The 25,995-nt window shown below is 39.1% G+C and overlaps 2 protein-coding genes across 5 annotated transcripts in view; one reads left to right on the top strand and one right to left on the bottom strand.

Moving 5' to 3' along the window:
- USPL1 (ubiquitin specific peptidase like 1) overlaps positions 1-11,504 on the bottom strand; it is a 41,766-nt gene extending 30,262 nt beyond the window's left edge. Inside the window, exons 1-3 of one of the 4 annotated variants that reach the window (XM_024230773.3) lie at positions 11,044-11,504; positions 7,862-8,028; positions 7,216-7,344 (exon numbers count right to left, since the gene is read on the bottom strand). In XM_024230773.3, coding sequence (XP_024086541.3) covers positions 7,216-7,344; positions 7,862-7,960 — 228 coding nt within the window. In that variant the 5' untranslated portion in view covers positions 7,961-8,028; positions 11,044-11,504. Of the gene's footprint in view, positions 1-7,215; positions 7,345-7,861; positions 8,029-10,579; positions 10,997-11,043 lie in introns of those variants that run through there. The other 3 variants (XM_054528864.2, XM_063714880.1, XM_024230775.3) reach the window with 3 other exon arrangements.
- Positions 11,505-11,753: 249 nt separating this feature from the next.
- HMGB1 (high mobility group box 1) overlaps positions 11,754-25,995 on the top strand; it is a 153,447-nt gene continuing 139,205 nt past the window's right edge. The window contains exon 1 of the mRNA XM_063714881.1: positions 11,754-11,884. The gene's annotated coding sequence lies outside the window, so the exon portion shown is untranslated. The remainder of the gene's footprint in view (positions 11,885-25,995) is intronic.

Below are 25,995 nucleotides of genomic sequence, written 5' to 3'. Positions count from 1 at the left end.
CAGATAGCCTCTTCTACCAATTGAACATTACACTCATAATACTGCACTTACTATGAAATTCTTTAGTATAAATGGACAAGTTCTAGATTCTTCTGACTTTCCAACTAGCTGCAGTCACCACCAACTAACAACCTGTCAACATTACGCTTTGAGATTACTTCCTAAGTCCTACCATATGTCAGAAAACTGAGAATCCTTTAAAAATAGCATATATATATTTAAAGTGTCATAAAAAGGTACGTATCCAAAAAAACTCAAAAGCAGAATCTTGAAGAGACACCTGCACACCCACATTCACTGCAGTATTATTCGCAATTCCCAAAAAGTAAAAGCAACTCAAACATCTGCAGATAGGTAAATGGATAAAGAAAATGTGGCATACACGTACAGTGGAATATTACTCAACCTTAAAAGTAAGAAACTCCTCATGTCCTTTGCAGGGACATGGATGAAGCTGCAAACCATCATTCTCAGCAAACTAACACAGGAACAGAAAACCAAACACCGCATGTTCTCACTCATAAGTGGGAGCTGAACAATGAGAACACATGGACACAGGGAGGGGAACATCATACACTGGGGCCTGTCGGGGGGTAGGGGGCTAGGGGAGGGATAGCATCAGGAGAAATACCTAATGTAGACGACAGGCTGATAGGTGCAGCAAACCACCATGGCACGTGTACACCTATGTAACAAGCCTGCACGTTCTGCACATGTATCCCAGAACTTAAAGTATAATAAAATAAACAAATAAACAGAAATAAACTGGAGATTAAGACTTAAAAAAAAAAAGTTAGGAACTCCTAACTGTACATTCATCCATGCTACAACACGGATGAATCTTGAGGCCATTATGCCAAGTGAAATAAGCCAGTCACAAAAAAGGCAAATACTGTATGATTCCGTTTATATGAGGTACTGACTCAGATTCATAGAAACATAAACTAGAGGCCAGGTACAGTGGCTCAAGCCTGTAATCCCAGCACTTTGGGAGGCTGAGGCAGGCAGAACACCTGAGGTCAGGAGTTCAACACCAGCCTGGCCAACATGGTGAAACTCCCGTCTCTACTAAAAATACAAACAAACAAACAAACAAAAATCAGCCAGGCATGGTGGTGCGCCCCTGTAGTCCCAGCTACTCAGGAGGCTGAGTGAGGAGAACTGCTTGAACCCGCAGGCAGAAGTTGCAGTGAGCCGAGATCACGCCACTGCACTCCAGCCTGGGCAACAGAGCGAGACTCCATCTAAAAAGAAAGAAAAAGAAAACAAAGAAACAGAAACTAGAATGGTTGCCAGAAGCTGGGGGAGAGGAAAATGGGAAGTGGTTGTTTAATGGGTACAGAGTTTCAGTTTTGCAAGATGAAAAAAGTTCTAGAGATCTGCTGCACAAGTGAATATACCTAATACTCCTGAACTCTATACTTAAAAATGGTTAAGATGATGAATTTTTTTACAATTTAAAAATTAAAACAAATTTTTTAAGAGAAAAAAAAATCCTGAGACGAAAACCCTTTGTGAATCTCAAGTAGTCAAGATCATGGTTTATGCATCCTACTTACACCTCTACTTTATTCAAAATGTAATAAACCTTTGGTTCCAAAGGAATGCATATTAAAAAAAAAAAGAACAAAACAGTAATAAACCATAGGAGGCCCCGGGACTGCAAAACGTAGTGATTTCCACCCACACTCTTCCCAAGTGTCTTCACTGACTTTTCTTCATATAATCTGTGCTCCCAACATAGGCCAATCTGTAATATAATTTGTCCTTGCCCTGATTTTTCCCTTATAAATTAGTGATTTCAGATTTTTATCTTTTTTCTTTTTATAAAATTTTGTTGCCTCTTTCCACATGTTCTAAATATTTGTATCTCTTTATACCTGACTTGTTTCTATTTACACTGAACATGTATCATTTTTATAACTAGAATAAAGCTTTTAAGCTGTCTTCAAAACAGTCATAAAAATATACACAAAGCATTAGTATTTTAGCCCAGCGCAACCATCTAGTATCATTTAAAATCCAATGCTGAAAAAAACCTAATCCTGTCTCTTTCATTGAGTTTTGCAGCAGCTTAAGTAAATTCCTATACTTATTCTTGTGAAATAAGAAAAAGGAAAACATACCATGTCTTCTTATACTTGTATAAGTAATTATCAACAAGGTATGGCCAAAGACAAATTATAATAATAATGTATTCATTTTACAAATGGAGAAAACAAAGTTTTCTTTGATTACTTAACATTAATGATTTAAAATTTTTATTATAAATTTCATGGGTTTTTAAAAAAGACTAATTAAATGTTCCAAAGTAAACGCTGAATGATAGACTACTCCACGAAAAAAAAAAAAGTTAAAACTTTCTACTGTTTAAAAACACTTGAGAGTTTCAATTTGGTATAATTTTGGACCAGTCTTGAATATTAGTGTTTTTTTACAAATCAAGGAACATTTTAATGTAAATACCTGACTAAAACGGGTTTTCCAAATGGTTCTTTGCAATTTACAGCAGAGTAAACTCCAAATTTTATAACAGAACTCTTTGGAAATAATTTGATTCAGAGGACTTATACAGGGATCAGCAAAGTTTACTGATAAAGGGCTAGATAATAAATATTTAGATTTTATGAGCTACATAGTCTGTCACAACTACCCAACTCTGTTGTTGTATGCAAAAGAAGCCATGAACAATACATAAATGATTGAGCATGGCTATGTTCCACTAAAACTTTATTTATGAACACTGAAATTTGAATTTCATTTAATTTTCACGTATTATGAAAGGGTATTCTTCTTTTGATTGATTATTTATTTATTTTTGAGACAGAGTCTCCTCTGTCGCCCAGGCTGGAGTGCAGTGGCTCAAATCTTGGCTCACTGCAACCTCTGCCTCTGGCTTCAAGCGACTCTCCTGCCTCAGCCTCCCAAGTAGCTGGGATTATAGGCACATGCCACCACACCTGGCTATTTTGTATTTTTAGTAGAGACCGAGTTTCACCATGTTGGCCAGGCTGGTCTCGAACTCCTGATCTCAAGAGAATCCACCTTCCTCGGCCTCCCAAAGTGCTGGGATTACAGGTGTGAGCCACTGCACCTGGCCCTTCTTTTGATTTTTCCTGGCATTTTTTCTTTTGATATTTTCCTAACCATTTAAAAAACATAAAAATCATTCCTTGCTTGTGCATCATACAAAATGTCTGCTCACTCCTGGTGTAAACCAATCTACTTCATAAAGTACACTGGGCTCTCATTGCTGACTAGAAATCAAAAAATAATAATAAATTACTCATGTTCCTTTTTAACATTTCCAAAGTATATACTTAAAATTCTTGATTATATATTTTTTGCTTTATCACTTCAAAAAGAATGCTTCAAAAATCAAAAATCCGGGCTGGGCGTGGTGGCTCACACCTGTAACCCCAGCATTTTGGGAGGCCGAGGTGGGTGGATCACCTGAGGTCAGGAGATCAAGCCCATCCTGGCCATAGTGAAACCCCGTCTCTACTAAAAATACAAAAATTAGCTGGGCATGGTGGCGCATGCCTGTAATCTCACCTACTGAGGAGGCTGAGGCAGGAGAATCCCTTGAACCAGAGAGTCGGAGGTTGCGGTGAGCCGAGATCGCGCCACTGCACTCCAGCCTGGTGACAGAGCGAGACTCCGTCTCAAAAAAAAAAAACAAAACTAAAAATCTATGTAGTACATCTAACTTTAATAGCCAAAAACCTATCTCCTGAGGACAAGGACTTCTCTATTCTTATGGTCCTGATCTTCTCCCCAAAACCCTGCTCTTCCAAGTCTTCCCAGCTCAGTAATTCACAATTCCATTCTTCTAATTTTTCAAGCCAAAAATCTTGGAACTATCCTTGATTCCTCTTTCCAACCCCATATCCCAATCTTTCAGCAAATCCTGTTGGCTTTACCTTCAAAGTATAAATAAACTCCAACCATGCCTCAACACCTCTGCCACCACCCTCTCCCCCAGAATACTGCAACTACCTTCAACTAGTCCAAAGGGAAAAAGGCTTTTTTTCCTTTCTACTTATCAATCTAAATAAAAAGAAAGAGAAGCTTTTAAAAAGAAAGTGGCATTTATTCAGGAATAAAGTATTCCAATGGGAATACACATGCCATAGTAAACTGTGTGTGTTCAGGGAGGTAAGGGAAGACAAAAGGTTTTTAAAGGAAAATACGGAGGATCACATACTTGTTTCGAGATAATTACCTTTGGCTACAAGGATCAATAACAAGGATGACACCCGTCCACCGATGGACCAGGCAGTTGCTGGGCAGATGTCCTTGCAGAAGTATTTTCTGTGTATTTCATGATGTATTTTCTGTGTATTTCAGAAGTATTTCATGATGGCCTTTGTGCAAGGTTGTGGTGTTTGCAGAGTCTTTTGAGATATTTTGGTATTTATGCATGAAAGCTCTCTCGTCATAGCCTTTCCTGGCTCTATTTGTCTTTTTTTTTTTTTTTTTTTAAATAGAGACAGGGTCTCACACTCTCTCATCCTGGCTGGAATGCAGTGGCACAATCATAGCTCACTGCAGCCTGGACCTCCTGGGCATGGTGCTGTGCACCTGTAGTCCCCCTCCCAGGTAGCTGGGACTACAGACTCACACCACCATGCCTAGCTAATTAAAAAATTTTTTTTTTGTAGAGACAAGGCCACACTATGTTGCATGGGCTGGTCTCCAATTCCTGGGATCAAGCAATCCTCCTGCCTCCGCCTCCCAAAGTGTTGGGATTATAGTTGTCAGCCACTGTGCCTGGCCAGTCAGGATTTTTTTTTTTTTTTTTAACACAAGTGACTCCATTTTGATTATGACAATTTTCACATATTCTATCCTCCCAGCACACTTTTGTGACCAGATGTGTGGGGGCTTTTTCCCCACACCAAGCAATTCTCCAGAGGACACCAAATGGGTATCCTATAATCCAATTCCATTTGGATGTTATCTACCTAGAGACCATGTCAGATCCTACAGGTTGAGGGCTCAGTCCCATGACTCCCTCCACTTCAGATGCCAATCCCACATCCAGGCCACCAGTACATCTGACTGACTCTACAAAGGTTCCCACTCCCCCTTCTTGGGCATAACTAGTTTGCAAGGACAGCTCGCAGAACTCAAACACTTCCTTATGTTTATTGGTTTATCCTAAAGGATATTATAAAGGATATAGATGAAAAAATGAGTAGGGCAAGGTATGGGACAGAAGAGGTATGAAGCTTCCACTTCCTCTAGGCATACCACCCCCCACACGGCACCAGCCCCTCCAGCAACCCAGACACTCATTAAATCCAAATCTTGATACTTTTATACAGCTTGATCTCCAGCCCCTCCACTCCTTTCCTGGAGGCCTGTAGGTGGGGTTAAAAGTTCTAACCCATTAATTCTCTAATCATGTGGTCTTTCCTGCTACTTGCCCCATCTGAGGCTATCTACGGCTCCATCCTAAGTCACCACATTAGTATGAACCCCGGTGTTGGCAAACAGGCTCATTCTGAATAACAGGACACTCTTATCACTCAGGAAATTCCAAGACTTTTAGCTCTGTAATGGAAACCAGAGAAAAGGACCAAATATAATTCATATTATACTATAACTAATCTCCCTGCTTCAGGTCTTTCCCATTACAGATTTTTTCAACAGTGCAGCCACAGTAATGGCTTTTAACACTGAAGTCAACTTATGTCACTCCTCTGCCAACATCTCTGCCATGGTTCCTGGTTTCACCCATAGTAAAAGCCAGAAAGCTTACAATGGCTTGTAAGACCCTACTTGGTCCAGCTCTCCCATTATTTTTCTGATCCACCTTCTATCGCTCTGCTGGTTTCATTGCAGTAGCACAAACATGACAGGCAGCCTCCATTCTCTCAGGGCCTTTCTGCAACTTGCTTCCCCTGCCTAGAAAGCTCACTGCTCTTCACCTCTTTCAGGCTTTTGCTCGAATTTCACTTTCTCATTGAAGCATTCCCCTCACCACCCTATTTAAAATTGCAAACTCCCCCTACTTTGGCATTCCAGTCCCTACTGCCTTATTTTTCTCCACAGCACTTTCTATCACCTGACACAAAAAGACATACTTGTTCACTGTCTTTCCCACTCTACGACATAACTTCCTTAAGGGCAAGAAATTTTTGTTTTATTATTGTATCCTAACATTGTTATCTGGAACAGTGCCAAACAGTGACACTCATAAAAAAAATTACTGAATATACACATAAAGAAATTTATATTTGTAGACACGCCTGGGATTACTTTACTTCAAATTATACCCAGCATAAGTATCTATTAACAACCATGTGATTTAGTCTAGTATTTTCGAAACCTGTCTGATGATCAGACTCATCCTCAAATGTTACAAAACCACAGAATTCTGGGCCAACTCTACTGAATCAGTATCTGGGGGTGATACTCAGAAATTTATTAAAAGCACTCCAGGTAATTCTGATGAACTGCTAATTTTTTGCTGGAATAAACAGATCTGAAATTAGAAGTCTGTATTCCAACCACAGCTCTGCCACTGTATCAGGATCTTATGTTCCTAAACCCTCTGAAATCCATTTATTTTCTTATTCATGAAATAGGAATACAAATCTTGCAAAGTTCTGAGAATTAAACGTATATGAGACAGTCTCATAAACTGTCAAATACAATAAAATGTGGAGTATTACGGAATTTAATGAGCTGCTATATAAAAGCCGTACCAATGGGTACAAATTACTATAACTCTAAGAGCTATTTAGAGCTTCTAAAAGGATCTTTTAGAATTTACAAGATTCTATGCTCTCTTTAGTTCAGAGTATATATACTGGTTTTGGACTAACCAGTTTCCAAAATACTCTTCCAGGTACATTAGAGATTCATAACTTTTCCCATCAGTTGCAAAGATAAACCAAAGAGATGAGAGAATAACTACTATATGCTAATAGCTAACAAAGACCTCCAAAAGGTTAAAAAAAAGAAAAAAACCTTGAAATGTATTTTCTCCTCTCGCAAGTCAAATGGCAATAAAAACGAACATCTTTATGCAACCGAGGAAAGGTAGGTGGAAAAATAACATTGTATACCAGACTGACTTACAAACTGAGATTACATATTAAAAATCTAGTCTAAAAAACAAAAAATGAGTAAACTTTTAAAACAGGAAAAAAGCAAAAGAAAAAAGAAAAATCTTATATATAACTATTAAGATTAATACTTTACCTGCAGATCCTCACACAAAAAGACAGATTCTTGAAAACTAATTCGGTAAGTCTTTAAGGCTTTTAACTTTCCCTTCTCTCTACAAGCAGGACAATACCCATCTGATGGAACTTTAGCTGAATCATAATTCTAAAAGAGAAATAAAACAAATTAAAATATAGACATTCCTAGAATATATCAAAATATTAAAAGTTAAATGGAAAGGTAACCAGAAAAATTTATAATTTTCAATTACAAGTATCCTGGCAAGATATTTTAAACATGGCAAACAAAAGAAATGCATATAAGTCTTTAAATACAGCTATTATTTCAAAAAGAATTATGTTATAGTTTTAAATATTAAGTGTTAAGAATAGCATCAATTTTATTTGCAAGAAAAAAAGTAACATCAACTACTCGGGAGAATTTATGTACCATATTTTCAAAGAACAGTAAATCATAAGGTCTATGTTTTATTTCCACTTTCATGTATCAATAAAACACAGAGAGGTAAACACATTAAAACAATCTTTCGCCATTACTGTAAGATTTCCGTGGAAGACACAATTTTTTAGAAGTTAACTGGTAACATCAAAATTGAATCTAAGTCTCAAAAATAGAGAAAAAAAAAAAACTTCGCACTCAGGCAAAAAATAAGTTCACTAACTTTTCCCAAATACCCCACCATGTGGAGTGAAGATATCCCTATATCAGTCCCTGGTCCAATCACTGGCAAACCATTTCCAATCTTCGGAGAATCCATCATTCCGAGTCATTGGCTAATTTATGTCACTTGAGACATGTCAATATCACTAAGGATTTTTTCAATGAACCCTGGAAAAAAAAAAGTCAATAGACAATTAAATAAAAATTCTATTTACTATAAAAAAGAACCATGCTATTTTATAAAACATATATATTAAGTAGATTTTGAGGGCTATATGTTCCAGAATAAACATATTCTAAAATTTTAATCTTGAAGTGAAAATGATACCTATATTTATAAACCCAGCAAATTTGTGAACAGAGGGCAGTGACTGGCAACATGACCAGTTTTCATAGCAGACTCATTTGTGAACAAATAAAATAAAACTTGTAGTACAGGTAGCTACTATTTAAAGCAAACTATATTGACCAGAATTTGAAAACCTAACTTTTTAGAGTCTATGTACAATTTGAAACAAATATGCCAGCATTATACTGAGAAAAACCCCAGATCCATTGTGCCACTATTTGACAGGGACAAAAGAACCAATGAACCATATATTCCATACATTCCTATTGTTTTCAACTACCAAGAACATTAATACTTCACCAGTTGGGAAAAATACTACTTATTAAAAGCTGCTAACAAATTATTATTTGTAAATGATCTAATTTACACCACATTTAACTTATTTTGTTATCTGAACAAAAATATAAACACTGTCCTAGTACAAATTACATATGTGGCAAGCTTGTTTTGAGTGTAGTCCCGTGGTGTAGAATTACATTTAATAGAGTAAAAATTACGAGACCCCGGAGTTCAGTGTAAACAAAAAATAATTAAGAGCATTTTAATTGTGGGTTTACAATTATAGGAAAATCAAATACAGGAGACCTTTCGTGCAGAGGAGAATTACCACTTAGCAGAAATGTTGTAAAATAATTCCAGGCATAAGTCTTTCCCAAATCCAAGAATCCATGATTCTATGACACCCATCTCCTGGGAATCGATGGCTCACAATTCACTTTAAACTAATTACGCTATTCTGGTTCAGCTATATAAACTTCACAAACCTTTCAAGCCAAGGAATAACTTCAAAAATAAAACTGCTTTTTAAAGAAAGTATCAGCGAATCTTAATTTCCTATTCCTGAAGAAATAACCGTAAGACAGAAATTTCTCAACTGCAGCACTACAAGTATCTTTGACCAAACAATTGTTTGTGAAGGCTGTTCTACGCACTGACGATGTTTAGCAGCGTCACTGACCTTTACCCTCTAGATCCAACAGCCAAAAATTTCCTGACTTGCCAAATGTCCCCTGGTAGGCAAAATCACCCCTTCTGGTGAGAACTACTGATGCTAAGTTTTTTCTTTCTTTTAAGGCACAGACAACTTATTACTTTTGGCTGGTTCTATTTATAATCTACTTACAAAAGGGAACTATGTGGGACTCAAACTTACGCTTTTCAGGCTTTGTACCTGCGGATCCTGGTCCAGAAACTTACTTGTAAAATTAGTTTCTTCTAAGAATTAAATGAGATAAAGCATGTAAAAAGTTTAGCACCTGACAAAGTTACTATTTGGTGCTAATTTTATACTTCATCCTGCCTAGAGAAGCAGTACAGGTTGTATCATTCTGCGGTACTCTCAAATGGGAAACTAGTAGGCTATGTACCTTGAATAAACTGTTTTTGATGAAAATTTCCATCTACCTGAGGGAACCTAGAAAACTTTTTCAAATCAAACGGTTTTCTCTTTGTCTCTCTCAATTATAAAATATAAAGAGCCTCCAAATCTGCTCTCCTGATTCCATCACCCAACATTTCAGCAGGAAAAACCAGATAGGTTGGTGGTTGAAATCCTGAATATAGAGAATCCCCCAAAAGAAAATTCATTTAATACCAGGGTTTATTTGTCCATATGAGGGACATAAAAAAAATACCAGAGGTGGGCTCCCCAGGTCTTCTTCCAAATACAATTCACTTTGACTTACATACAAAATCCCGGAGTGGATTTTACAACTTAATTTGACCCTAAGTAACTGCTCTTCCTCCCTTCAAAAACAATCTGCTCCTCCTTCCCATAGCTCACTTAAATGTGGGCGTCTCCATCCTTCCAAACACACAGACTAGAAAGTCTGAGTTGTTCCCTACTCTTTACTTCCCTCTTCGCACAGTAAGTCACCAAATTCTGTGGACAGTTCTTTGGAAAGGTCTCAAATCTCTACCTCTTTCCCTTCCATATCACTGTCAAAATGATGCCCCTATAAGTCTGAGCCTGTCAATGCTTAGTTTAAAATTTTCTATTTACTCCAGCCTGATTACACCAAACTCCGTCCAAACAGCCCAATATAACCTAAAGGTAGTATTATGTATGACCTAAGGCTCATTGTACTATGAAACCAAGCTAGCTTTCCAGTTCTGTCTTCCTCAACTCTACTTCACCCCCAGCATCTTTCTTCTAACATACCCTTTTCATACTTCTGTGGGTCACTTACACTCCAGAAGCCTTAATGTGAATTATTAGCCCAGCACGAACCCAGTTAAATAGCACAATGAACGTGTCAAGCTGGCCCTGGGAATCGCAAAAAGTATGCAATTAAACTTAATTCACGCTCCTGTGTGCAAAATGGAGAAACCCAGGGAAACAGCTGTTCGAAGAGGGGGCCTTAAACCTACCCATTTGAGCTTGCCCTCCGAGAGCGAGTACGCTCGGCAGGTGAACTGTCAAAAGCGAGGCCACAACCGACCTGGAAGACGAGGAACAGGGTCGGCTTTCTGCACCCAGCCCTGTCTGGTACCAAACCCAACTGTCTTGAATCAGAGACGAACAGGACCAAAGGAGGTGAGTTTCAACACCCAAACTAAGAAGCCCAAGGAGGCGCAGGGTCCGTTAACCCTGCCCATCTCCACGCTCCTTGGAAAACGAAAACAAACTCTGGTTTCTCTTCAGCGTTCACCTCTCTGCGCCCAAACGGATCTGTAAGTCCAACTCTATACCTTAATCATCAACCTTTCCCACTTGAACCCCGTCCCAGCCCAGCCCATCCTTTCAGCGCGCCGACTACCCCATAGGTCATCCCAGCTCTGTCTCTTTTCCCAATTTCGAGAGCGGAAAGAAACCCCTTCCTCTTCTCCCTTACCTGCCGCGGGCACTCCCCTTCTTGGTACCGGGTCGCTCGGAACTCCTGTTCCAGCTTGATCTCCACCCTAGTTGCAACGTTCAACCCACGTTCTCCTCGGACTGCTCCTCCCCCACTCGCGTCTCCACTAGGAAGGCGGCTTCCGGCTTAAGTCCGCGGCAAAAGAGTCCTCCTTCCTGCTGCACGCAGGGCCTGAAACGACGGAGGCGTGGCGGGGAAGGTGAAGACGTGAGCACTTCCGGTCGCGCTCCGCAGAGGCGTGGCTGTCCGCCCTGTGGCCGCAGACGCAGTTGCGACTGCGGCGACGAGGAGGGGCGGGGCCGGTGGCTGCTGAGCCAGCCATGTGTGAGTGGCTGGGTTTTGGGAGGCGACGTTTCTGGAAGCTGCTGGAAAGCGCCCGAGTGGCGGAGGTGGCGCCAGCGGCCAGGGGGTGGGGCGTGATTAAAACTAGTGCGCGGCTTGCTGCGGAGGGATTACGCTGAGGAAAGAGACCTGCTTGTGCCTTGCTGTTCCGTGGTCCGCGCGAGCGTGGTCGGGAGCCGCTGGTTCCTGGGGTGACCCGCGGAGGTGGGAGAGGGAAGGGCTTCCGAAGCCGGCGGGGGTGCCATGGACCCTCTCCGCCGGCGCGGCCTTCACAGCTGGGCCGCGCCGGGTATCCGTAGTCCGCTCTCCCAAAGCCTCGGTGGAGCCGAAGCTGCCACAGAGTGCATGTTCACAAAGGGTCATCACACACGGAGCTGCCCCTCCCTGTCTCCCTAGAGCCCATCTTCGAGGCCAGGGGCTTTTCTACCAGGATTCTGGGGTGTTTCTCCTCCTTTCCTCCCTCCCAGATCTTCTCACGGTAAGGGGAGCAGCGAAAGCACAGGGACTTTGCATTCCACGACCCGTTCTGACTAGTCAGCAGCCGATCTGTCCCTGCTGCACTAATTCCAGCTGCCCTGCCTTGTTTTAACTTCAGAGAAAGGGGGAGTTCTCATTTGATAAGTTTAAGCCTCTGCTTTCGTAGGAAGGTCATGTGGCTTGAGGGACATCGTGACCGCGTATGCTATTTCTGCCTGTGCGTTCTAAATCTTGGGGGCAGCATATTCCAGAAGTCCTTTTGGTCGATGGGTTCTGTGTCCTAGGATAACAATTTGTAGTTTCTGACCATTTCTTTATAGAATAACCACAATGGTATTTTGGACTGGGATTTTTTAGTGGTCTCAAACTAAATGATTATATTCTGGAATAATGCTGACAATTTGGATAGGGTGGTATGGAGGAAACAAGTCTCGTGTAGAAGAAATTATTTAGTAAAAAGGATTTTAGTTTTTGGTACTTCTGAATGCAAATGGCCAAGGAATCCAGCAGTTTGTTGGGGTTTCTCCAGACAAAAATAGCTGGTTAGTTTGTTTACCTTTTTCTGTTGCTTTACTAGATTATTAATGTATTTGTATATTTAAGATCTAGCTAGTTAGGTTTTTCTTTTTTATGAATTGTGATTAAAACTGGAGAAAGTAGTACTTCCTCCTGAAATAGCCAAAACTCAGAGGGTTGTTTTCTTGCTCACCACTGCTACTTCCATTTTTAGAATGGAATACACTATTTGTAAAAACAAACGAACTTGCTGAGTAGTAACTCATAAATTGAACAAAAAATTGGTTCAGTTAAAATGTAGCTAAAATTATACGACTGCAAAACATCATCAAACTGTATTTTTTAAAACGTTGTTGTCTGCAAAGTTGAATTTTAGTCTTTCAGTGTAAATTTAATATTTTTTCAGAAAAAAAATTAGTAACAGAAACAAAATGGAGGCGGGGCTTGAGTTGTAAAGAGAAAGGAAGGGATTTTAGTGTGTTCTGTGTTTTCGCTCTAGAGTTTTTTCCCCTTGTAAAAGGTAGTACAAGACTTATAAAGGGAAGAACTTTGATACAGGAGATCAGCAGAGATTGACTAGAAAACCCCTTTCGTTTATATTATAGAGTGACGGTCCCAAGTTGAGAATACTGTGTACATTTCTGCTTATTCCTATATATTTGAAATGCTTTTTTCTACATATCCTGGTCCCAGAGAGAGTGCAGTATCTTCCAGTGGGATTAAAGCTCATTGCGTCTATCCGCTTGTCAGCAGTGTGGGACAGAAATTTTATTGACCTATTTCCAGTTATAAACTCACATGATTTAAAGGGAGGAAGCTTTTATTAAATTAATAACTAACGAACAGCTGCAGTAGTTCAGTGCTGCTGTATGATTAGGATTTTTTTTTCCCTCATTTTAGCCACTCACGATGTCAGCTCGTGCACCTTCTGCTAAGTTAGATTCCTTAACCGCAATACAAGTCTTTGGCCCACACCTGGGATATAAAAGCTACTTGCTATGATTTCTTTTTCTAGTCTCATAAAAAAAAAATGAGAGTTGAAGTGACTGACTGCTTTCTAGAAGCACTCTATGAGTACAGTCTGTAATCCCACATCTCAATCTAATATTCAGAAAGCGCTGAAAACCGAAAACTTCTTAAGCTTGGCAACAAAATTCATTTGGTAGCAAAATATGACCTGAACTATTGAGAAGCTGTATATAGTCTTTATCCCATGTGTTTTGCTGAAACTATATTAATATGTTTGATTATGGGGTGCTGCCCTTGGCCCCTGGTATGTGGGATGTTATGTAATGGTTTATATACCTTGTAACACTTAAAAATTGTATGAAATTCTTATTTCTAAAACACATCCAACCCTTGGGTTTTAGTTAAGGAATTGTAAACCTGTATTCATATTTTTGGCAACACACTTGTGCTATGCATGTGTATGTTTAAAAAATTAAAGTAACTTAAGATACTTTAGTTATTTCAGTAAATTCAGATGTGTTAGGATAGAAAAAAATACGTGTATCATATTGTGTGTCTGTATATATAGATGTATCATATCATGCATCTATCATATTGTATACATGCAATGATAGAGGTATGCACAGCATATTTGTAAGTGTAGCTGTATAGTGATCCAAACAATAAATTAGTAGTTTCAGGGCTTAAGATTAGTTTATACATTAGGCTCTAAAATTTAGATAAAACATGACAACTCGGCCAGGCGCGGTGGCTCACACCTGTAATCCCAGCACTTTGGGAGGCTGAGGCGGGTGGATCACGAGGTCAGGAGTTCAAGACCAGCCTGGCCAAGATGGTGAAACCCCGTCTCTACTAAAAAAAAAAAAAAAAAAAAATACAAAAATTAACCGGGCGCGGTGGGAGGCGCCTGTAATCCCAGCTTCTCGGGAGGCTAAGGCAGGGAGAATTGCTTGAACCCCGGGGGTCAGAGATTGCAATGAGCTGAGATTACACCACTGCACTGCAGCCTGGGCGACAGAGCAAGACTCTGTCTCAAAAAAACAAAAACAAAAACATGACAACTCGTAATGTAGCCCAAACTTACTTGGTTCTGTTTTGCCCACAGAAAATGAGAAGATGTTATGATAATAGTCTAAAGTTGATATTGGAATATCTGACATCTAATCCCATCTCTTCTGCTGTGTGACCTTACACAAGTCACTGAATTTTTAATAGTCTAAACTTGATATTGGAATATCTGGCATCTAATCCCATCTCTTCTGCTGTGTGACCTTATGCAAGTCACTGAATTTTTAAGGTCTCAGTTTACAGATCTATAAAATGAGAAGTTTGGAATAGATGGATCTCTTAAGGAGAGTTCCTTACAGTTTCAACATTCCGTGTGCGGGTATTTACTCTTAGAAGTACCGCCTGCTTTAAAAAGTTTTTCCTACTAGGGGTGTGATCCCATTTCATCTCAAACTGCTGTCTTGCTGATCTAAACTTGTCATTTTGTTCATAGGTAACACATTCATTCACGTGGTTCAAAATTCAAAAGGTACAAAAGGATACTCAGTCGTTTTCTGCCTAGGAAGCAACCAGTGCTACCAGTTTCTGGTATATTTTTCAGAAATATTTTACACGTGTAAGAGCAAATAATTACTATATATATTTTTCTTCCCTTTTTCTATGCAGATGGTACATACCATGCATAGTGATTATGTACTTTATTTGTTCACTTACCTTAAAAGTTGTTTTGTTATTATTTAAGGTATTTCCTTATTTTTATGGCTGCATAATCTTCCATTTTATAATGTACCATTATTTCATCTACCCTATCCTTTTGAACATTTAGATGTTTTTTTTTCAGATCTTTATTAAAGAGCATTGTGCAATGAAGACCTTTCTACGTACATCATTCTCCACATATGTGAATATATTTGTGCCCTAGCCAATGGTACGGCTGGGTCCTATCTACTTTGACTTATGTGTTCTCTATGCCAGTATTGTATAGTGGAGTCAATACCCTATTGACTCTAAAGTAAGCATATGAGATAAATCACATCACCTGAATGGTTGTTTTTTCATGTGAGCCCTGAGAGCATGTATGTACATACATAATATGCATAAGTATGTATATATGAAGCAAGTAGATTATGTATAGGGACTTTGTCCTAAACAAACAAACAAATAAATCTTTAAACACTAAAATCATGCCACTGAGCAAGATTTACAGTGAGCGGCATATGAAAACAGCAATGAGTGATGTAACAACAGGTTTGTTCTTTCCAGCTCATGCTCATTCCAAGGCATGTACTCAATTAGTACTCTTAAGCTGATGTTTTTCTTTAAAATTTTTTGCCAAGAATATATGGTTGAATTTGTGTAGCATGCAACTTCTAGATATTCCCACTTTACCAGTAAGAAAACAAGGTGTAAGGCTAGGCACGGTGGCTCACACCTGTAATCCCAGCACTTCGGGAGGCTGAGGCAAGCGGATCACTTGAGGTCAGGAGTTCGAGGGTGTGGTGACACATGCCTGTAATCCCAGCTACTCAGGAGGATGAGGCACGAAAATGGCTTGATCCTGGGAGGTAGAGACTGCAGGGACCTGATATCGTGCCTCTGCACTCCAGCCTGGACCACAGAGACAAGACTGTCAAAAAAACAAAACAACAAAAACAAGGCCTAAAAGAAGTAACAATTTACTCAAATTTGCATTAACAAGGTAGCTGACCTGGTACTAAAACCTACATCCTATCATTTCTAATCCAGGGTTTTTTCCAGTATATTCTCGTAATTGGACATGTAGCTCTAGCAGATTTGAGAATGTCCAGTAATTAGGAACTGCTTTAGGTACAGTCACTCTTCCTAGACTCTAGAGCAACCTGAAGTTCAGAAAGCAGCAGAACGTTTTTCCAGTGGCAAAATAACATTCCATAAGTACTTGTTGAAGTAATCACACAACATGCTGATTAGCAATCAGGAAGCCTCCAAATCAAAAAATTAAGTGCAGATAAAGAAACACTCTTTCCTAATTGGGACATAGTTGTCACTTCAAGGTGAATTGATCGGTCATAAGGACTAGAAGGAATTTAGGATTATTTGGAAATAGGTAGTCTTACTTTCCCCAGAGTTCATGCCATCATTTAATTTAGCCAGGAAATTTAAAATAATTATCACCAGAAAAGGAGAAGTGGTGGTAGAAACAATAGCAAAAGAAAAATAGAAAGTTGGAGGATGTGCTTTAGTAACTACATTCACATAGAAGGTTAGATATGCTTTAGTAACTGTATTCGCTTGAAGCTGACATTGCAGCACATGACCGTCTGCTTTAGGGCCGTAGCTACCTGCTGACAATGCTAGTCCCCTTCTCTTTACGTAACTGACTCTTCTCATCCTTGGAGTCTTAGCTTGAGTGTCTTGTGTCAAGCTGTCCACCCTATTTGAGGAGGCCTCTGTCCTCTACCCCTACTCCAATTCTTTCTCACCACCTGTTTGTTTTCCTCATAGCATATGTATGTGTGTGTATATATGTGTATGTGTGTATGTGTATATATGTATATGTCTATGTGTATATGTATATATACATGTATGTGTGTGTATATATATGTATAACACACACACATACACATATATTTTTGGCCCCATAGTAGGTTGTGAGATCTGTAAGAGCAAGGACTACATCTGTTTGGTTCACCATCATCTATATAGTGCCTAGTACATAGTGCATATTTGTTGATGAGTTATCTTGGTGGCTCCCAATTTTCAATTTACATGGCTGACCAAACCTACTTTTAAAACAGAATGTATTAAATAGCCTATTTCCTTCATGTTTGTTAGCTCAGATGTATGCGTAATTGATATTCTTTTCTTATTGAGAAAGCTATTAACTTTTTCATCAATGGCTTTTTTTTTTTTTTTACATTTACTGTTTTTTTAATAAAGGATATTTTAAAGGGTACAGATGAACAGCTAGAGGAAGAGATGCACAGGGCCGAAAAGCTTGTATTGAATGTGCAAAGGACTGCCATAAATGCAGGGAGAATACAACAGTGACTAATGCATAGTCCTTATTCCTAAAGAGAAGTAGAAACGTTTGTAAACGAATAGTTTTCATACAAGGCGGGATGAAATAAGTGCTAAATAGAGTTGTACAAGCAATGTTTTATAGAAGCTATGGAGGAAAAAGTGATTAATTTTAATTATAGGAAGACCCTCACAAAGGTGAATTTTTACCTCGGTCTTCAAAGAAAAATAGAGCACAAGTCCCTATAGATGAGGAACAGGGATGAATAAATGTTTAGCTTCACTTTTTAAAAAGTCCTTAAAATAGCTGTAATCTCAGCACTTTGGAAAGCCGAGGTGGGCAGATCACGAGGTCAGGAGTTCGAGACCAGCCTGGCCAGCATGGTGAAACCCCATCTCTACTAAAAATACAAAAAATTAGCTGGGCACTTTGGCATGTGCCTGTAGTCCCAGCTACTCAGGAGGCTGAGGCAGGAGCCTCAGATCCAAGATCACACCACTGCCCTCCAGCCTGGGCAACAGAGCGAGACTCTGTCTCAAAAAAAAAGCAGTATTTACCACAAAGGACTCTTATAACACATTGTTACAAAGCAATCTTTTTTAAAAATATTAGTTAAAAATAAAATGACTCCAGCCATAAACATTATACTTCTGCAACTGAGGATGACCGTAAAATCACTTAACTGTTTTGACTAGGTTGACAGCTAAATTGAGGTTCAATTTAATGATTGAATTGTAACTGAGTGCTAATTGGAGCTGGTAATTGTTTAGTAAATGTATCAATTAAGACAAAAACTAATGAATAATGAAAACAGATTCATTTTTTAAAAAGAGATTTTTAAGCCACTGGTGGTCTTTAATATATGGTTCTCTGACCACATAAGTTAAAATGGGGACTGTTTTTTGGTGGTCTAATCTGATTTTGTAAGTTTATTTTTGCTTCCCTACCTCTGTTTTGCTAAGCAATATAGACCTTTTCTTCCCGCTCTTATTTTTTTTTTTTTTTAGTGTAGGCATTAGATTTACAGATCTGATTTAAACTTGGCCATATATTAATCTCAGTTTTGTTACTTCATACAAAATATTTAACCTCCCTGAGGCTCAGTTTCACTGATGAAATGAAAACATCTACTAATCCCACTTCTGTTATTTAACTAATTTTGGCTTCAGGCAAATTATTTAACCTCTCTGGGCTTCAGTTTTTCCATGTATGATATGAAATTCTCTTAAATGAGGTAAGACATAGAACAATGTCTGGCAGTTAATATGCCCTCACAGCAGATGTTGGTTTTCCCTCACCCTTCCACCTCATCTAAACCCTGCATGTCCTTTACAGATTGCTTTAAATTCTGTTTTCTCTTTCCTTTGCCAACTCCTAGCACTCTCTTCTAGAGTTGTTGCACTTACCATATATACCATGGATTCTTAAATGGGTATTATTACAATTGACCCTTGAGCAACACAGGGGTTAGGGACCACCCTCTCCTTCCCCATGCTTTTGACTGCCCAAAAAACGTAGCTGCTAATAGCCCACTGATGGCTGGAAGCTTACTGATAGCATATATTGTTGACTAACGTATTTTGTATGTCATATGTGTTATATACTGTATTCTTAAAGTATTGTTGTGTACAATAAAACACCATTCAGGTTTAGTTTAAACCTCAAATATACTATAAACTCCATGAGGGCACAAAATTAAACTTAGTTTAGAGGTTGATAAGTAATGCCCCACCTTTTTTATCTGCCTGTGTTTGGATCCAGTTAAATCAGATGAAGATTGAAATGTAAGTTTACTGAAAAAAGTTAGAGAAAAAAAGTTACTAGGAAAATCATAAGGAAAAGTAAATATATTTACTAATCATTAAGTGGAAATGGATCATCATAAAGATCTTCGTCCTTGTCACCTTCACATTGAGTAGACTGAAGAGGAGCCGAGTGGATAAAGAAAATGTTTATGTACATCATGGAATACTATTCAGCCATACAAAGGAATGAAATAATATCTTTTGCAGCAACTTGAATGGAGCTGGAGGCCAGTATTCTAAGTGAAATAACTCAGGAATGGGAAACCAAAAATGGTATGTTCTCACTTAAAAGTGGGAGCTAAGCTATGAAAACACAGAGGCATAAGAATCATACAATGGACTTTGGGGATTCGGGTTGGGGAAGAAGGTTGGAAGGGGGTTAAAAGACTACATATTGGATACAGTGTACACTGCTCAGGTGTGACATTTGCACTAAAATCTCATAAATCACCACTAAAGAACTTATCCATGTAACCAGAAACTACCTGCACCCCCCAAAACTATTGAAATAAACAGGACGGGTTGTTCTTGCTGTCTTAAGCCTCATGGCAGAGGCTTAAGAGCAGGAGCATGTGGGGAGGGAGGGAGGAGAGGCAGGCACACCCGGTGTAACTTTTATTGAAAAAAATCAAATCCATTTATAAGTGGACCCAGGCAGTTCAAACCTGCATTGTTCAGGGGTCAACTATATATTGGGAACTTGCTAAAACTGCAGCTGCTTGGGTCTCATGCATGATTCCATAAGTTTGGCATGGGGCCTGGGCATCTATATTTTTTTCTCCCTCAGATTTTCTTATGCTTACCAATGATCACGGTCTTTCACCTATTTGTTAATCATGTGTTTTTTATAGTTTATATTTAAAACCATTCAGGTGTTTTAGTTTAAACCTCAAATATACTATAAACTCCATGAGGGCACAAAATTAAACTTAGTTTAGAGGTTGATAAGTAATGCCCCACCTTTTTTATCTGCTTGTGTTTGGATCCAGTTAAATCAGATGAAGATTGAAATGTAAGTTTACTGAAAAAAGTTGTTTCAAAAGGTAGCTGATATTTGGAGCAACAACAAGCTGCAAAGAACTAGGCAGATTTAAAATTCGAGTTTTTCTATCAACAAGAATAGAGCTTGTCCCACTACATTTACTGTGTAACAGAGCAGGCCAAAACAAATGACCCTCTTCAGTCAGCCAACTCCCAAATGGAAAGGAGAGAGGAAGTTGGCCGAGCCTCAGAATTTTTTCTCCCAAACTTGCTCTCAGATCAGTTAGCCCCTCCTATCCTAGAAAGGAGTTAAGAGTAGAGGTCAGCCATGAATATTACAGTAAGGAAGTTTTATGTGGAGTATGAAAGAGCTTTCCTCATGCCGTCAGCAGTACTCAATAGGTATTAATGGATTTTTTTTTAGTACTTTGCATTGGGTTGCTGTGATTTTTAGTACCTAAATAAGTTATGAAGTTACAACTTCAGTTAAATCAGTATATATTATTGTATTAGTTATATTTTGTTATGTAACAAATTATTCCCCAAACAGCTTAAAACACAGACATTTGTCATTTCATACATGGTGTATGAAATGATACCTGGTCAGGAATCTGGGAGTGGTTTAGCTGAGTGGCTCCAGTTCGGAGCCTCTCATGTGGTTGCAGTCATCTAAAGGCTGCTTGAGTGTTCACAAAATGGCACCTGGCTTTCCCCCCAGAGCATGTGATCTGAGAGAGAGGCAGAAACCACAGTGTCTTTTACAACCAAACCTCAGAAGTGACCTGCTGTCACTGTGCTGTATTCTATGGGTTACACAGACCTGCCTACACAAGGGTATGAATACCAAGATGTGAAGGATTCATTGGAGGCCATCTTGGGGGCCGACTACCACAATTTTATAACATGTTAGTTTCACTTTATACCTCACAGAACAAGTAATTCAGTAATGTCTAATATCCCAATAAAGTCATTTAATGGTAATTTTGTGAAATAATTGTATTTTTATATGTATTATAAAATTTGCTAGCTAGAGATTAGGCTGTGAGAATATGTCCAGAGGATGATTCTCTACTACCAGCCCCTTCCTGTCTAGTTCTGTTTCTGAATCAGTAATTTATATAGCATGATCAAGAACTACTCTGGTTGCATGTTCTTCTAGATAGTCTGAAAGTTCAGGTGATTTATAGACAGACTTATCATAAGGTGATTGTATTAGTCTATTTTCACACTGCTGTAAAGAACTACCTGAGACTGGGTAATTTACAAAGAAAAGAGGTTTAATTGACTCACAGTTCTGCATGGCTGGGGAGGCCTTAGGAAACTTAAAATCATGGCAGAAGGCGAAGGGGAAGCAAGGCACGTCTTACATGGTGGCAGAAGAGAGAGCGAGCAGGAGGAAGTCCCACACATTTAAACCATCGGAGAACTCTATCACAAGAACAGCAAGGGGGAAGGCCTCCCCCATGATCCAGTCCCTTTGCACCAGGCTTCTCCTTTGACACGTGGGGATTACAATTCAAGATGAGATTTGGGTGGGGACACAGAGCCAAACCATATCAGTGATAATAGCTACAATTTTGATTTTAGTATGAGTTAATAATTCACTTCTAGTCTCCTGGGAGGTGCCTCATTCCCATCTACTGATTTATTCAAGTGAGGGTTTCTTTTGCAGTGGTAATAATTAGAATAAGGTGGACTAGATGGCTAGTGAAGGTCATTGAAATAGTCCATAGGCCCAAAGAACCTGAAAACCATCACTGTAAGGAAGTGGCAGTGTTTGGATTAAAATTCTAATGCGAAAGCTTAAAAGAAGTTCAATAAGTGAAATAAAATGATTAAGAATATAATTTATTTCTTAAAATATGCTAGGTAATCTTAGGTTTTGTAAGATCGCAAAAAATATTACAGTGTAAGTGAGGAAACTTGAAATGTTCGTTGAATTCAGGAGTGCACGATTCATTTGTCCTCTATAGCTATTCAACACAATAGAAAAGATAATCACTTGAAGATTGTGGCAGAAGATGTTTTAACATAACCTGACAATGCCTAAACATTCTTTGGAATTCTAACCATAAGCATTGTTAGGTCAGTTTGCATTTTAAGTTGCTTTAAGTACTTACAGATGAATGACCAGTTGTAAAAGCCCAAATATTTGTGTAATCAATTTTCTCATCCAGATGTAAGCTGTTTATTACATAGACATAAGCATGTAGAGCATATTATTACCAGACCCAGTGAACTCATTTGGATGTCATAATTTCCAGTCATGTAGGCATATTTGACAGCAACTTTCACCCTCAAGTGTTAGGAGGCACTATTTTGCTAATCAGGGAAGAAATTTTAGGAAATTCATTTTGCTTTTCAAATGTAATTTGTCATGATCAATAAAATGTTTGGTTTGGTTATTGATCAGCTTTAAGACATGCTCTCCTATGAATTCTTAGGGTAAATGAGAGATGGTAGTAGTTTTTTTCTGAATATAGGGTATATAAACCCTGAAAGTTGCTCACTTGAGTCTTCAGAGTTAATAAGTTACGTTAAATGAAAAACAAATCTTGGAATAATTGATTTTCTGAAAATGAAAGGTCAGAGAGATATAAGGAAATTGGGAAATGTTAGACTATTGTGCCAAGAGTAGTAAATGTATTCACTACCCTAAAAAACTATCCTTCTAGAATAGAAAAACAAGTTCAATGACATGACATAATCAGTCAAATTTATTCTATAGGACAGGTCTTTTCAAACAGTCATCATTATTAATAGAGACCAAAGACACATGACAACCAAATGCTGTGCATGGACTTTGACTTGATCCTGGTTTGCAAATCACATATTGGGGAAATTGTAATATACGCAGCTACAGAATATATTCGAGAATATATTTTTAATTTTCCTAGGTGTGTTCATGGTTACTATGGCTATGTAGGAGAATGGACTTATTTTAGGAGATATAGCCGAGGTATATTTAGAGGGGAAGTTATCTTCAAACAATACACAGTACATACAGGGAAAACAAATATGGCATTAAATGTTGAATCTGTGTTAAGAATAAGGGTGGTTGTCAAACAATTCTTTCAGCTTTTTTATATGTTTGCATATGTAAAATGAGAGAAAAAAAATCCCTCTCTGGAACCCTGTTTCTTCACTCAGCTTTGTAAGAAAAGGCTTCAAGAGAATGTATCATTGTTTATGGCTACCACCTCTACCCTTCCTCTGCTGTTCTCTGTCTTGAATTCAAACCTGTGAGACTTATTCCTGTGTTCCCACCAAAACTCATTTCCACGTCAGCATTGGCCTCCATGTTGCCAGATCTGGTGGTCCTTGCTTAGTCCTCATTTTGCTTGACCTCTAAGCAGTGTTTGTTGCAGTCGATCAAATGAGTATAATGATTCTCTCACACTCTCAATTCTCCTACTTCTTGGCTTCTCCTTAGTATCTTTTGGTGGTTCCTCCTCTTTTTTAAACATCGGAGTGCCTCTGGGCTCGGATCTCATCTCAATTTGTGTTTAGTTCCTAAATCACCTTATCCTGTTCTGTAGCTTTAAATACTATTTAGATGTGGAGACTCCCAAGTTCATATTGCCACCCCAGCCTCTCCCCTGAACTTCAGACTCATTTATCCATCTGCCTACCTGATACATTCACTTGGTGCCAAATAGGCACTCCAAGTTTAATATATCCAGAACTGAGCACGTTGGTCCCATCAGTCTCTTCTGCACGGCCCCAAACAAAGCAAGCACATGCTGTTTACCTGCTATTCCACATTCTTCCTCATCTCTGTATGAGGAACGTCGTTCTTCTAATTGCTCAGGCAGTAAACCCTGGTGTCTGATTCCCATTTTCCCCTCATACCTTACATTTAATCCCTCAGCGAATATGGTCACCCATACTTTAAAAACATATTCAGGCCAGGCGCGGTGGCTCACGCCTGTAATCCCAGCATTTTGGGAGGCCGAGGTGGGCGGATCCTGGGGTCAGGAGATCGAGACCATCCTGGATAACACAGTGAAACCTGGTCTCTACTAAAAATACAAAAAAATTAGCTGGGTGTGGTGGCATGCGCTTGTAGTCCCAGCTACTCAGGAGGCTGAGGTGGGAGAATGGCGTGAACCCAGGAGGCAGAGCTTGCAGTGACCCGAGATCGCGCCACTGCACTCCAGCCTGGGCGACAGAGCGAGACTCCGTCTCAAAAACAAACAAACAAACAAAAAAACATTCGGAAGCTAAGCACTTCTCCAGCTCTCACCACTACCATCTCAATCCAACCTACATTCTAGGACAGATTATAACAGAGTTTCTCAGCCTTGGTACTATCAACATTTTGGGCCAGCAATGTTGGCGGGAAGGGCTGTCTTGTGCATTGTAGGATGTTTAGCAGCATCCCTAACTTCTACCTGCTAGATGCAAGTAGTACTCCGCCCCAACAGTTGTGACAGCCAGAAATGTCACCAGGCATTGCCGAACTGTTCCTTGAGGGGACATTGGATTATGGACCACTGGATTATAGCAATACCCTCCTATCGTCTCTGCTTCCTCTCTTGCCTCCATACAGCTTATTCTCCATCTAGCAACCAGTGTATCAGATCAAAACATGAATCAGATCGTGTCTTGTCTTTTCTTCACAACCTTCCTGTGGCTTCCCATGTCATTAGCGTCAAATCTGTAAGTGCCTACAGATCCTTTCCTGACCAATATATATACCTGACCCACCCACCCCCCAACTTGGAGAGCAGCTTTTTCTCTTTGTGCAGATTGAAAAGGGCATCGTTCCCACTAGATGGATGCAGCCTCTTCCCCTGCTTTATTTTTCATCACAGCATTATCACCACTTTACATGTTCTGTTTGTTGAATGCATGGTAAGATGAGAAGTATAATTGTCAAAATGTATACAGTCGTCCCTTGGTATCCATGGGTTCCACATCTATGGATTCAACCAACTGTGGATCCATAATATTAGAGGAGAAAAAAAGCATCTATTCTGAACACGTGTGGAGTTTTTTTCTTGTCATTATTCCCTAAACAATACAGTATAACAACTATTTACGTAGTATTTTCATTGTATTAGGTATTATAAACTAGAGATAATTTAAAGTATACAGGAAGATGTGTAGGTTATATGCAAATACTATACCATTTTATGTAAAGGACTTTGTGGCTTAAATATGATTTATTATTTATCATGATCCTGTAGGTAACTGTAAAGTGCTTCTGCTAGGCTCACCTGGGCTGCTCATGCAGATTTTGGTATCTTTAGGGAGTCCTAGAACCAATTCCCCACAGATACTGAGGGATGACTGTTTTTAGTAAAAAGATAAGTTGCTAAAAGTTCACCCAGCCCAATCTGAGAATGTCAAGAAAAGCTTAGCACATAACATAACCTCAGAGATTCTACAAAGGTCTCCCAGAAAAAACGATGCCTAAATAAGACTTAGTGTGGTCATGTAGAAGGAGAGAAAGGGTATTAATAGTAAAGAGAAGGAGAAGGAGTGGAGCCAATGCCCAGTTCAGTTTTGAACTGCCTCCTTGATACTTCCAAGAGGAGAGATACTTCCAAGAGGAGATTCTGCCGTCAGGTAGTTAGAGAAACAAGTCTTGATCTTAGGAGAGACAGCTAGACTGTAAACACAGATTTGGGAATAATCACTAGATAAGCAGAAATGAGGGACTGTTTACATGTCAAAATTGGAAGGAAAGCCTTGAGATTTAGTCTGATAAACTAAAGAAACTCCCTAAACAATTTGCCAGAGAGAAAATATAGAGGAAAATTTAAAACAAAATAGAAGGCTGCACGGTGGCTCATACCTGTAATCCTAGCACTTGGAGAGGCCAGG

The sequence above is a fragment of the Pongo abelii genome, chromosome 14 (assembly GCF_028885655.2).
Source record: "Pongo abelii isolate AG06213 chromosome 14, NHGRI_mPonAbe1-v2.0_pri, whole genome shotgun sequence".
Classification (NCBI taxonomy): Eukaryota; Metazoa; Chordata; class Mammalia; order Primates; family Hominidae; genus Pongo; species Pongo abelii.
The sequence above is the reverse complement of the archived record's forward strand: the minus strand, read 5'-3'. Positions and strand labels throughout refer to the sequence as shown.